Source organism: Vanacampus margaritifer, chromosome 1, assembly GCF_051991255.1.
Source record: "Vanacampus margaritifer isolate UIUO_Vmar chromosome 1, RoL_Vmar_1.0, whole genome shotgun sequence".
In the NCBI taxonomy this organism is placed as follows: domain Eukaryota; kingdom Metazoa; phylum Chordata; class Actinopteri; order Syngnathiformes; family Syngnathidae; genus Vanacampus; species Vanacampus margaritifer.
Genome location: NC_135432.1, coordinates 68,029,976 through 68,043,710, shown reverse-complemented (window position 1 = coordinate 68,043,710; position 13,735 = coordinate 68,029,976). Strand labels below are relative to the sequence as shown.

At 45.8% G+C, this 13,735-nt stretch overlaps 2 protein-coding genes across 4 annotated transcripts; both read left to right on the top strand.

The window, feature by feature from the left end:
• Positions 1-74: 74 nt before the first annotated feature.
• Positions 75-9,442, top strand: coch (coagulation factor C homolog, cochlin (Limulus polyphemus)). Of its 3 annotated transcripts, none has more exons than XM_077565250.1 (13): positions 75-1,633; positions 3,064-3,108; positions 3,205-3,373; positions 4,039-4,172; positions 4,271-4,378; positions 4,615-4,762; positions 5,596-5,699; positions 5,784-6,010; positions 6,095-6,209; positions 7,158-7,301; positions 7,463-7,619; positions 7,687-7,781; positions 9,056-9,442. In XM_077565250.1, exons 1-13 carry the CDS (start codon positions 1,588-1,590, stop codon positions 9,226-9,228), a joined length of 1,665 nt encoding a protein of 554 aa, XP_077421376.1. In that variant the 5' UTR covers positions 75-1,587; the 3' UTR covers positions 9,229-9,442. The 3 variants fall into 3 exon arrangements, with proteins under 3 accessions (XP_077421376.1, XP_077421358.1, XP_077421367.1); XM_077565241.1 differs by lacking the exon at positions 75-1,633 and adding exons at positions 1,713-1,869; positions 2,061-2,105 and having other exon boundaries at positions 5,784-6,209; XM_077565232.1 differs by having other exon boundaries at positions 5,784-6,209.
• LOC144051811 (dynein regulatory complex subunit 2-like) lies at positions 9,250-13,735 on the top strand. The gene is made up of 10 exons (XM_077565259.1): positions 9,250-9,296; positions 9,835-9,923; positions 10,349-10,501; positions 10,770-10,937; positions 11,292-11,461; positions 12,013-12,163; positions 12,251-12,430; positions 12,504-12,722; positions 12,792-12,902; positions 13,051-13,735. The coding sequence occupies exons 3-10, from the start codon at positions 10,373-10,375 to the stop codon at positions 13,315-13,317; spliced, it is 1,395 nt and encodes a 464-aa protein (XP_077421385.1). The 5' UTR covers positions 9,250-9,296; positions 9,835-9,923; positions 10,349-10,372; the 3' UTR covers positions 13,318-13,735.

Here is a 13,735-nt window from a genome sequence, read left to right as displayed (position 1 = left end):
CACGATTGCGCTGGTTCGATGCGAGCGTGTGAGCTCAAATGACGACGACGTCTCCGGCAAAAAAAGGATGGAAACAAAAAGTGGGATTTCTTCTCATTTCGAGTTGCGATCATAAAAGCGCTCTCAATTCTGATACCTTGAAATACAAATACCTGCTATTAAAAAGGTTTACAAAAACATTCATTTATGCAAAATTAAACAAAGATTTTGAAATGTGATTTTTGTGGGGGGCTGATCGTGTTAGAATAACATTTTGTTGAGGGACTAATTATCTCATTTGGTATGCGTGAAAATGACCACATTACACGATAGTGAACTTTTTTTTCGCTGTGGCAATAATATGCTAAAAGTTCCATTTTTGTTTGTTTTAGCAATTAAATTTCAGATTAAAATTAAAAAAGTCATTTCAGGTGAACAAAAAAAAAAACTTCCTCCCCAAAAATGTTTCCGTCTTGTGAGAAAGTGCAAGTCGCTGTCCAGTGACAGCGACGTTAATCCGGGATCAGCGTCAGCGACGTTGTTATTGTGACCTCTTGACCTCGCCGCGCCGAGGGTCGGGGGGGCCGCCAGCTAGCATATTAGCATGTTGCTGAAGTTGGGATTTGCCGGCGACTTCCCGTCCTGGAAGCACATGACGGACATTCTTGCTCTTGGTCTCGGTGGGAGGCGCAGCGGGAGCAAATTCTCCTCCCGCTGCAACAACATCCTGTCTCGTCTTGATGATGTCATCGCGCCCAATTTCATCTTCGTTTGTCCAAATGAGCAGAATCATCACAACTCTCTGCTGGCTTGTTTGCAGCCGCATGAGGGAGGAACCGTTTTTAATTCATCAAATTGAATTCATTCATTAAATAATTAGTATTAAATAATTACAAATACATTAAATAAATAAAAAATAAATATAATATTAATAAATAATAAATGAATACATTACATTAAATAATTATTATTAATAATTAATGACATATTTTTTTAATTTAATAAATAAAAATGAATGTTGCTGATTGGCTCTTCTTAACAACACAATTTCTGACTTTGTTGTGCTCCAACTTTGCTGCGACTGAATGTGTCTTTTCAAGCATGTTTCATTTCATTTTTGATAACATTTTGTGAAAGACAATCATCAGTGTTGAGAGCCTTCTTTGTGCAAATCAAGAGATTCAAGTGAAAGTCGACTAAAAAGTTGACAATATTGACAAAAATAAAAAATGGTGATGTCCCAGCACAAACTTTTAGCAACTGTCAAAATATGTTTTATAAAGTGTCAGAACATTGTCCAAAAGAAACCGATGCCATTTTTTCCTTCTTCTTTTTTTAAATAAAGAAATGGATCTTGTCAGGGGTTTTTTTTTCTTTCAAATGTGTCTTTGGAATGTGAAGTGGGCGGAGTTGTCAGCAACGTCCAATGAAAAGCAGGTTGTGGGTGTCCCGCTAATGAATGCTTAGCTTAATAGCAACCTAATTGTCTTGTGTTTTTGTGACAAAACAAGTTGTTTGTCTGGATTGAATTTTTGTGGATCGTTTTGATCTGGACAATCTGGAAGTCCAAGACAAACCCCGATTTTAAAATTTTCTCGAGATTGAAATATGGAGAAACCTTTTAGTGTCTCCGAAAAGAAGTTTGAAGTCGGATGTGAGTATTGACTTCTTTCTTGTATTCATTTTTCGATCTTTCTTTCCCTTTGACTTGCCAAACTTGAGCTGATGTTTTCCTTCCTGGTCAGCGAGCGGCCAGCTGCCTCCGCTCGTGCGCGCGCACACGCTGGCGCGCGCGCACGAGCGCGCTTACTTAAAGGCTTCCGCTCAGCTTCTCGTCTTCATCGTGCTCTTCATCTTCCAAGGACTGTTGGACTTTTTGGGCTTCCAAAGGTGTGATTTTCTGGATTTTGCAGGTCTTCTGCCATTTGCATGTCATTTGCATGTCATTTGCATACGTGCTGAGAGTGACGCCCATATTAGCATAAGCGCGACTTGATTGGCGTCAACGTGTTGGACTCGAACCAGCAGCAAACTGCCGTCAAATCTTTTTGTGACTTTTGCGTCTTTGCTTTGCTTTTCAGGCGGCAGGCGCTCGGTTCTGATCATGTCTCGGCTCCTTCTCAGCGGTACCGTCCAGTCCAGTCCAGTCCAGTCCAGCTGCCGTTCCCTTCATCTACTTTGTGCTTCTCTTCTCTTTTCGACTCCGTTTGAATGTTGTCACTGACCCGGTTCCGTTCTGTGCTTCTATGGTGCTCTTCTCTTCCGCTGTCACGTGATCTCGTCTCTATTCCTCTTTTCCATTCTACTCTCTTGTGTCGTCATGTTGCGATTGACGTCAGTGCGCTGGGTTGATTCAATCACGTGACCCGGTTCTGTCGGTTTCTGGTGGTGGATTTGTGATTTCCAATTCTCAAGCTCGACCATCCAGACTCTTTTCCTTTTAAATCGCGTCTCTGCCGGTTTGTTGACAAACGGACACACAGACGCTTCTTTGCACTTGACTGGGCTTGCTTAGCTTTTAAACTGGCGAGACAAACAAATGGCGTACAATGAAACTTAGCTTGACAAAATATCCAAAAATACTTTACTTTGGCCTGCTAAGGAACGAACTGAATGATCTTGACTTGACATCTGCGAGCTGCATCGGACCACTGACACCACGTGACCTAATTGTGCTCTACAAGTTAAACGTGTCAATGTTACACTTTTAATTTGACTTGCAAACTAATTATTATGAACAATATAGTCGTACAACTTAGACAAAGATAATAAGAAGATCAAAACAGTGCACAAGAAAAAGAAGTTGCACACCATATTAAACTTTCAATCACAGCGTGATTGGGCAACTGCTGTTCACGTGACCTACGGAGGCCATCTTGTTACCCTGCCGAAAACCGAGCGGGCCAAACGAGTCTCTCTCTACATGCTCTGGATTTGGTGAGCCAACAGCTCCTCCTACTGGTGAAACACAAACTTACAGTTCGACTTCAACCGTTCCAACGTGCTTTCTCTTCTCTTCTTGTTTGTCTCGTGTTTGATTCCGTCGCGATTGTCTGACTTTTGTCTTCTCCTTTTGCCTTTCAGGTGTTTTCTTGCTGATGATGTGTTGGCGATCTTGCGGAAGCTCGGGTGCGTTTTGGCCTTCTTTTCTTTGGAGACGTGAAGGTTGTTTGGCCGCGGGTTTGACGTTGCCGTGCGCTGTTGTGCTTCCTGCCGGTCGCTTAGCAACGCGGCCGCTCACCTGCGCCACCCGCGGCGCCGACCTGGACCCGACGGCCACGGGGGGCGGAGTCTTGGTGTCGTGTCCGCCCGATTGCGCGCAACGCAGAGTGTCCGTCTTCGGCAGCCACGTTTACGCCGCCGTCTCGTCCGTTTGCGGCGCCGCCTTGCACAGGTAAAAACGGCACACCTGCACGTGTGAGAGCCTTTTCATTTGTCCGGCCTGCGTGTGAGAGCTTTAAACATTTTCAGTTGTGCACGTGTGAGAGTGTGTCGGGAACATTTCAGTAGTGCATGTGAGCAAATCCTTTTTTCGAGAGCAGAACGACAGCTTGCACACATTTTGTGTGAGGTGTGATCGGTAGAGAATGTGAGAGCATTTCATCATGTGAAGGAAAATAGTACATTTTCATTCAACAGTGAATGATTTTTCAGTAGTGTGTGAGAGCATTTAGATTTTTTTGTTTTCATGAGTGAATGCGAGATGAACATTTCAGTCATGCATGTGTGAGAGTATGTCAGGGACATTTCAGTAGTGCATGTGAGCAAATCATTTTTTCGAGAGCAGAACGACAGCTTGCACACATTTTGTGTGAGGTGTGATCTTTAGTGAATGTGAGAGCATTTCATCATGTGACAGAAAAGAATACGTTTTCATTCAACAGAACGAGTGAATCATTTTTCAATAGTACGCGTGAGAGAGTTTCAGTCGAGCACGCCAGCCGGAAATTGAAAGCGGCATTCAGGAATGTGGCGGCCAAGGATCAAGCCGGCCCCCTCAGGGTCCCGCCGCCCGCCGCTTTGGCCTCACTAGCCGTCATGTGACGCGTTTGTGTGCAGCGGCGCGGTGGGAGACGGCGGCGGCGAGGTCCGGGTCAAGCGGCTGCCGGGACGACAGCGCTACGTGGGTTCCGTGTCCAACGGCGTGCAGTCGCAGACCTTGTCGCGCTGGAGCGCCTCCTTCAGCCTCAGCGGTAACGTCGCCATGGAGACGCGTCACCGGGCTGCTCTTGAACCCGGCGTCATGCCAGAGAGGATTCACAAAAGTCTCTCTTTTTTTTTTGCATCCCAGTACCTGAGGACCAAAGACTGCAGGAGCTGATCCGGGACGCCGGCGCCGCCACCAGGCCGGCCAAGAAAGTCGTCAAGAAGATGTCTATGAAAAAAGTTGGAAATAAAGGTGGTCCTTGGTCTGGATCGGTCCCATTCTGCCTCGTCCTATCCCTTCCCATGCTATGTCCTGTCCTGTCCCATCCATTTCAATCCTGTGCTTTGACTTCCTGTCCCATCGTCACATCATGTCCAGCCTTTTCATTTCTGATCTTGTCTCATCCCAATGTGTCACTTTCTCCCCTGTCCGGTCCCGTCCCTGGTGATGACGTCCTGTCCCGTTTCCTCCTGTCCTGTGCCGTCCAGACTGCCAGATGGACATCGCGGTGGTGATTGACAGCAGCTCCAACTTGGGGCGGCGGCGTTTCAACCTGCAGAAGAACTTTGTCAGCAAGCTGGTGGCCATGTTGAAAGTCGGAGTCAACGGACCCCACGTGGGTCTCGTCCAGGCCAGGTGGCGCACGCGCACGCGCACGCACACGCACACACATTTGCGGCAAGGGTAGACTCCAGGTGAATTGAGGACAAAAATATGCACTGTTACTGCTGAAAATGGCCAAATAAGTCAAGCATCGCTCAAGAGTTCCTTCTGATCCAAATTCAAAAAAATTGTGATTGGATGTTTTTGTTGGCTTTCCACGCCCACTCGAATGCACATTCCAATCACTGGCCATTCATACGCAGCGCCAGTATCAGGCGATTACAATTTGCAATTGTAATTAATTACATCATTTACATAGTTAACTCCAGATTAATCAAACATTTTATATTTGCTTTAAATGTACAGTCAAATGTTCAATAAAATATTTTTTTCCCAAGTTTTTTGTTAAAATAAAAGTGGGAAAAAATGTTAAACTGATAGGAACATGGCTGCATCTTTTAGTTATTGATGCAGTAATTTCATAATAAATGATACAATTGAGTTCAAATTAAAAAGATGTACTGTGCTGTAAATAACGAGTGTGATATTGATTAGTGTTGAGGTCATTTTTCTGTCACTAGATGGCATCATTGCATTTGTAAGACAGCTCAGTGCATTTTCTTTTCATATTAAGAGAAATCTAATATTTAGCATTTTTAAAATGAACCACAAATAAATGCATTATAATACATTTATTGCTGCTAAATTGCCCCAGGACGGCTTTCCAAGGAACTCATTCAAGGAATTCATTAAAAACAATTTGTGGCTTCAAGGAACTCATTTTGACACCCCTAATCTAAATACATAGATGTGCATGCATGGATTTAGATGCGTGTGCGTGCGTGCGTGCGTGTGTGCGTGCGCAGTGACATTCCCAGGACAGAATTCCTGCTCAGCAACTACACGCAACCCAAAGAGCTTCAATTTGCCATCAAAGAGCTCGCACACCTGGGCGGGGCTACGAACACAGGTAGGCGCACGCACGCACGCACGCACGCACGCGCGCGTACATCGTCTGCTTCCCGAAAGCAGCGTTTGCGTTGCGTGTGCGCAGGCCAGGCCATCACGCACACGGCCGAGACGCTGTTCACGCCGCGCAACGGCGCCAGACGCGCTCACCCTCGCGTCATGCTGGTGCTGATCGACGGGTGGCCGTCCGACGACCTGCGACCGGCGGCCGCCGCCGCCCGCCGCTCGGGCGTCAACGTCTTCCTGGTGGGCGTCACCAAGCCGGCTGCCGAAGAGCTTCCCGCCGTGCCCGACCGCGACTTCGCCAAGAAGGTCGTCCGAGCGTCTCGCCGCTGCAAGATATCGCGCCGCTCGCCCTCCCGCCCGCGTCACGTGTTTGTCACGTGTGCGTTTCAGGCGGTGTGCAAAGACAACGGCTTCTTCGGCTATCAGATGTCCAGCTGGTTCGGCACCACCAAACACGTCAAACCTTTGGCGCAGAGACTCTGCTCGCCGGACGCGCTTGTGTGCAGTACGCCAACCAATCGCGGCAAAAACACGTGCAAAATCAACAACCATCACCGTGACAACAAATTGTCAACTTGCTAACCACACGTCATCAAACATCAGCACTTCATATGCTAACTAAATGCTAGCATCATTGCAACATCAACATGCTACAAACACGCCATCCACATTGCGCATGTCACCATAATGGCAATATTGCGAATATTGAAATATGGAAAATATCCTCATTGTCAGGTCACCATATTAATAAGGCGAGGTTGTATTGCATTTGTGCAATGTAGCACCCTCTGGTGGTCATTTTATTAGTGCAGTTGAATTGGACTCAGTCATGTTTTGGCCACTGCAGGTTATCGCTCCTATAAATGAGTCAGCAAATATTTTTCCAACCTGGCATGTTTTATTGGTTTCGAATATTTGTTTTTAGAAAAATATTTTTTTCAACACAGTTAAAAAATTATTATTTAGGAAAAATGTTTCTTGATTGAACTTTTTCTTAAATAATATATTTTTTAAAGAAAGTGGAAATCATTTTTATAGTTTTTTGAAAACGTCATTATTATCATTATTTATGGAAGTCTTGTTTAAAAAAAAAAGGTGTGTGTTTGGTGTAGTGGGCGGAGTTATCAGCAACGCACCATTCGAGCCACTCAGCCAATAGGAGCGCATGGCAATGTCATGTGACAAGACATGATAAGATATGGCCAAGCCTAATTCTTTGTCACTGCTGATATTATGTACACAAACACAATATTGTACATTTTTTACATTATGACTTTTTATAGAGTATCGTGAGCTTTTTTTTATTTTTATTTTTTTTTATTGCCAACCTCCCCACAATATGGTGATATTGATGGTATTTGTAAATTGTTCCATCCCTAATCAACGCATGATCAACATGCTGTGAAAAAGCCAACACGCCATCAACATGCCGTGCGCGTGTTTTTGGCCGCAGGTCGTACGTGCTACAATTCGGCCAACGTCGCTTTCCTGATCGACGGCTCGTCCAGCGTAGGCGATCCCAACTTCCGGACGGTCTTGGACTTCCTGGCCGCCGTCGCCGACAAGTTCGACATCTCCGACGTGGGCGCTGGCGTGGGTGAGATATGGCGCGGGTGACGAATGACGGATGGTGACGAATGACGGATGGTGACGAATGACGGATGGTGACGAATGACGGATGGTGACGAATGACGGATGGTGACGAATGACGGATGGCGAGCGACTGACGTTGGGCCGCCGTGCCGTGTCGCGTCCCAGGCGCCGTTCAGTTCACGTACGACCAGCGTCTGGAGTTCGGCCTGCGGGAGCACGCCAGCAAAGATGGCGTCCTGGCCGCCCTGAGGAACATCCCCTACATGAGCGGCGGCACCGCCACGGGCAGCGCCATCAGCTACGCCGCGCAAAACCTCTTCAGGTGAGTGACGCTCGCTCCCGCCCGCGCGCCCGCGTGCCCGTGTCAGCATCGGCTTCTCCCGCCGCAGGTCGACGGCGGCCGGACGCAACTTCCTCATCGTCGTGACCGACGGCCAATCGTACGACAACGTGGGCGCGCCCGCGCTGGCGGCGCAAAATCAAGGTGCGTCAAGTGACGTCTGTGCGTCAACTCGAGTGTCACTTTTTCGCAAATCTTTTCAATTGCCCTCAAATCATATGATGAAGATCAAATATGACGTTCTTCAAAATACACACATTTTTACATGATCAATAGGATGCAGTTGATGGCGAGGGCGTTCGTTCATCTCTTTTGACACAAATCCAATCAAATTTCTTCCAAGAACTGCACTTGCACTTTCCGAAAAAGAAGAGATCAGTGTCAAGATAGCAAATTGTTGAGAATATAGTCCTAATTTTTAGACATTTTTTAAAAGTTCACTCTTCTTTTTTTTCAAATGTGGTCAAATCTTGAAATGAAATGGACCCCCACAATTCACTGAAAATAGAAAACATGGGTCAATATTGACGCGCCTTATAATTGCAATTAAAGAAAATCCTCATCATCAAATAAAAGCACAAATAAGTGGCAGAATCAAATCAAATGCAAATAATGTGAACATAAGCCCCCCCCCCCAAAAAAAACACAAACAAGTGGTAAAAAAAATGCAAACAAGCGCCCCCCCCCCACACACAAAAAAGTACATCTAAATATGCAAATACCAAAACCATGAATTTGCAGGAGTCTGTTCTAATAATATGCTTTTAAGGATTTGTTTATTAAAAAAAACTTATTCTTCAATTGATTATGCATTTTTACTTTTTTCTTGTTATTTTTTTTTTCAAAAATACAAAGTTTTGAAAAAAAAATATCTAATTTATTCTCATAGCCTTTCAACGTTTTACTCAATTTCTTTTTAATTATTTCAAAATATAAATTTATTTTCATGACAACTTTCTCTCAAAACTTATCCTTTCAGGGTTTTTTTTTTATTTGTCTTGAAAAAAATATTATTATTACATTTATAGTCATAACATGACAACTTTCTTTGAAATTTGCCCTTACATTCATTTAATTTTTTTCTTTAAAAAATGCTAATTCATTCTCATTTTGTAACGATTGTATTGAGGGTTTTTTTATTGAAAAAAAAAAATGCTTTATTGTCACATGACAACATTCTCCAAAATTTGTTAATGTAACATTTCAACTTAAAAAAACTCTTGAAAAAGTACAACTTTTCATTTTATGCTTGAAAAAGACATTAGAGTACTTTGTTCAATTAATTTTCTCAAATCTGCAACTTTTGCTGAACTCTTTTAGGCGCCCCCTGGTGGTCCCGTTTGTAAAAATGGATTCTTATTGTATTTGTATTTGCTGCGGTTTTTGTGCCGTTTGTGACGTTTGCCCCGCCCATGTAGGCATCAGCATGTTTTCGGTGGGCGTGGCCTGGGCGCCCATGGACGACCTGCGGGCGATGGCGTCCCAGCCCAAAGACGACCACGTCTTCTTCAGCCGACACTTCGGCGGCCTCGACGATCTCGTCGACGACCTCGTCCGCGGAATTTGTCGAGACTTTGACGTCAACAACTGAAACGCACACGCTGTACATACGTCATGACGTCATCAGCCAGTCGCCACATGTAGTTAACTGATGGACAGGTGACGTCACACTTCAACGTGCCATGTGTAACTTTTTTTAATCTCTTATGTTAAACTTCAACAAAGTGTAAACTTGTGATGATCTAATGATGCCTCTGTTTTGTATTTATTTTTGCTTGTTTACTATTAAAGATGTTTTGACCTTATTTTTTTTATTTTTTTTTTATTGCCTTGACGTGTCGTTCACACGCAAATGAATACAAAACTCTGCTGCCCTCTTGTGGACAAACCGGATCAGATAATCAGTCAAATATATCATAATTAATCAATGATCAATATATACTAGTCTAATTGATCATATGTAAATCTTATATGTCACTAAATGTATTAGTAAGAATAAAGTCACGTAGAGAGAGTACCGTAAAAAAAATGTAAGTAGTTTTCATTTTGGGCTCAGAAACGCACAGTTTAAATGGAGCAGAAAATGCAGCGTACACATTTTTTAAATGACGTAAAATGATTGCTATATAATACTTCTACTTAAGACTTCTAATGTTGCTTTCCCTCAACTTTTGAACTGTAGTTGTGTGTTTTTGAGGTGTCGGGACCGGAAGACGGCGGACGGTCGCCTCAGCGGTCGCCATGGAAACGTGACGCAAACGTTCCAAGCGGGAGCGCGTGGACGAGGTGAGATGACGAACACGCGCACTTTTTTCCTCTCCACACACAATTCGAAACAAAATCAATTCAATGTTGTTATCATTTTTGACATTTGACTGCAATTGTATGCGTCCGTCAATCGTCACAACACGGCCACTCGATTAGGTACAGCCACATTCTCACGAAAGGCTCCAAATATTACAAACACTTGCGACATGTACAAGAACAATTTAAAAAAAGAAGGGAGGGGGCGGGGATTAAACAGAATCTCAATGTCTTCTGTCTAATCTTTTTTTCCTCCTCCAGAAATTGAAGTTTCCTTTAGCCTAAAGTGTAGAAGCGATCTTATCATATGACTCATCTTACTACATTTACTAAGCACTTGTCTCGAAAGTGAGTATTTGCTAGTATTTCATTTCTCATTGTGGTCATTAATAAACTGCTCCCGTTAGAATAATTCAAAGGAAAGGAGGAAGATGCCCAGGAAGGCAAAGAAAGGAGGCGGGGCGTCACCGGAGGAGGAGCTACCGCTGCGACGTCATCGAGCCAAACAACAACAGGAAGTGAACAAGAAGAGGGAGGAGCTTCTCACACTCTTCCTCACAGTGAGTTGCACACAGCAAGAGGGCGGTTCTCGTGCCATGACGTCATTCTCATGATTGGTTGAGATGATGTCATGAGATAACGATGATGGCAATAAAATGACGTGATGATGATAATAATGTCAGGAGCACGAAAATGCGTCACGTCACGACATGAGAATCACGTTCATTTCTATGCCATGAGATGGCGAAAGGATGATGACGTCATGATCGTGAGGATGATGTCATGCGATGACGTCTTTTTCAATTGATGTTCCCGTGATGGCCGCAGGTCAAAGTTCAGCGGGAGGAGCAGAACTCGCGCGTCAATCAGGCCAAACTCAACCAGGCCTGGCGTCGCATCCTACGCCAGGCGCGCTCGGAGCAGCTGCGCAATGACGTCATCATCTTGAGGCGTACCTTTGAGCGGCAGCTGGATGGCCTGGATGACGTCATCAAGGTGACATCAAAACGAGACGTTCCGTTCTCAAGAGGAAGAATCTTGTCAAGTTGTGAAATTGCGATCTTCCTAAGAACGTTCTTGCGAAGAATGTCAATTGTGAACTCGTTAACGTGAACGAGACCTTCTTCCGATTGAGAAACGCCAACAGGCTCGTATATGTCACTTCCTGATTGGTCATTTCCTGTTTTTTTTTAGCTCTAACTGTTTTATTACTTCCTGTTTGTTCCTTGCGTCACTTCCTTCCTGTTTATTTCGTAAAACCGATTTTTTCTTTCTTATTGGTCACTTCACTCACGGTTTGTCTCTGGTGTGACTTGATGTTCTGACATCACTTCCTGTTTTGTGTGGCAGAGCTTGTCAGGTGACCTGGAAGAGGCGGAGCGTCAATGTTGCCGCGTGCGTCGTCTTCACCTTCATCACGTCGAGCGTCTGCGGACTTTGCTGGACGAGCGCGTGGCCTTCGTGCGACGGCGCTGGGAGGAAAATCTGCAAGGCGTCGGCCGAGGCTTCGCGGAAGACAGGTCGGTGGGCGGCGGCCTAAACCGCTGGTCACGTGACTCGTGGGGTTGTTTTGATGGGATGGCTTTGAACTGCAGAGAACGGGTGAAGCAAAGGTAGTTATTACAAAAACGGCCAGCGGGTGGCAGCAGAGTATAAGAGATCCACCAGGGCCATGTTGAAAAAAAGCTCATTTCTCCACAGTTCGAAACAGTTTTGTGAATAAGGATCAAACTTAGCTATATTCTAATGCTAATTGCTGCAAAATGGAAACAGATAGAAATATGATTTTTTTTTCCTGATGAAAGAAAGGACTCTAACCTTTCTTTTGGTAGCTTCCGTGTTTTTATAGCAATAGAACACAATATTCTGTGGGCCTTGAAAATGAGTTGCTTCAGTGAAAATGGCTGCCAGTTAAAGAGTTTTTAAAAAAAATAATAAAAACGAATTCAAATAAAATGAATTTAGAACACAAAAGTCAAATCGAAACAAAAATAAACTCAAATGAAAGATGCTACGAGCAGACTGCGTGCTAACGTGCTAACGTGCTAACGTGCTAACGTGCGACCTGCAGCCGCAACGTGGCTTCGCACTCTCAGCATCAGCGTCAGCATCTGGAGGACGCGGCGTTCGTGTTGTCGCGGCGGCACGACGACGTCATGCGGCAAGTTCACGCCGCGTACGGCGACATCATGGCGGCCCGGCGCATCGCTCAGCGAGACCGGGTACGAAGGCTCACTCGCGCTTCCTGAACGTCGGCTTGATTTTGGACGGCAATTTGATCCGACGTTGTCCTTGCTTCCTCCCTCCAGGTGGCGGCGCTACGCAGCGCCGACGAGGAGAAGCTGGAGGAAAAACGGCGTCAGAAGCGGGAAGTGGAAGTGCAAGAGGAAGTGGAGCAGGCGTGCCGCCCGGCCCAACTTCTCATGTCCAGGAATCAAAGACTGATAAACGACACCAACAAGGACGTGACCAGAGTGCGCCGGCTGCAGGTGACTTATTATTATTATTATTTTGTAACACGCAAGTCACGTGACCCACCGCCAGCCGCCGTCTTGTCTCCAGGCCGCCGTCACTGACCTGCGCGCGAAGCTGAGCGCGTTCCAGACGGAAACGGGGTCAGAAGCGGAAGCTTTGACGGCGGCGAGCGGCGACGTGGCGGCGAAGACGCGCCGCCTCCGCGCCGAACTGGGCGAAGCGCGCCAGGCGTGCAGGCAACGTTTGGCCGTCCTGGCGCTCCGGACGGACGCCGCCGTACACAAGCTGAGGGCGGTCGTTGCCAAGGTGGGCGGAGTCTGGTCACCTTGGCAACGGAAAGGGAGGCCGCAACGCTGACCAAAGTTTTGTCCGCAGGGCGACAACGTTGTGCACGCCGCCGCTTTGTGCGCCAAGATACGACCAGCGGCAAATTGTTGGCCGCGCGGCGGCGACCACGAGCGTCTGGGAGCGACGCAACCAAGCAAGGTCAGAGTTCATCCATGAGTACGTCAAATGTGGGAGTTTATAAGTATAGTTTTAAACTACAATTTCAATCGAGGGTTAGGATTTTTATTTGACATCCATCAATTCAAATGTGGCTTTTTCAAACGTCTTTCTTGATTTGCGTCCGCAGACGTTTCCCGAAGTTGATGCGCTGACTCGCCGCCTCAACTGTGCGCTGTTGCGGGAAGACACGCTGGCCAAACGCGGGGACGAGCTGCGTCGGGACAACCAGCAACTCAGGCTTGCGCTGCGCCGCCGCCTGGACGGCATGACGCTGGCGGGAGGCCCCGCCCTCCTCAGCGTCAAGACCGCCCCCTCCGCCGACGTTCGCCTTCTCGGACCGTCGCACCACAACGTCATCGAGGCCAACGACGTCATCAGAAACTCGTTTACCTAACGAGGGGGGACACTTGGGAGGAGTGGCACCGCCGTCACGTGCCTCACGATGCAGGTTGGCGCGGGTTCGCTTCCCCGCCTTGGAGACCTTGTTTCTGTGTGTGCGTGTTTTTGTGAGTGAGCGCAAAAAAAAAAAAAAAGGCATTTCCTCTCAAATTTGAAGAATTTCATTTTGTGATAGAGTTCATGAAAGATTATAATAACCAAAATGATCAACTAGTGTGTTGCAATATTCTTTATATAAATGAATATTTAGGAATATCAGTTGGCGTATAGCGTGGCATGTTCTTTTTAAGTTCTTGATTACAAATAAAGTCAAGAGAACTCCATTTAGAAATATTACATAACATTTACCACATAAATGTTTCACATTTTGTAAATATTGATGACAAATTGTTTGCTTGCATTGTTTTCCCATT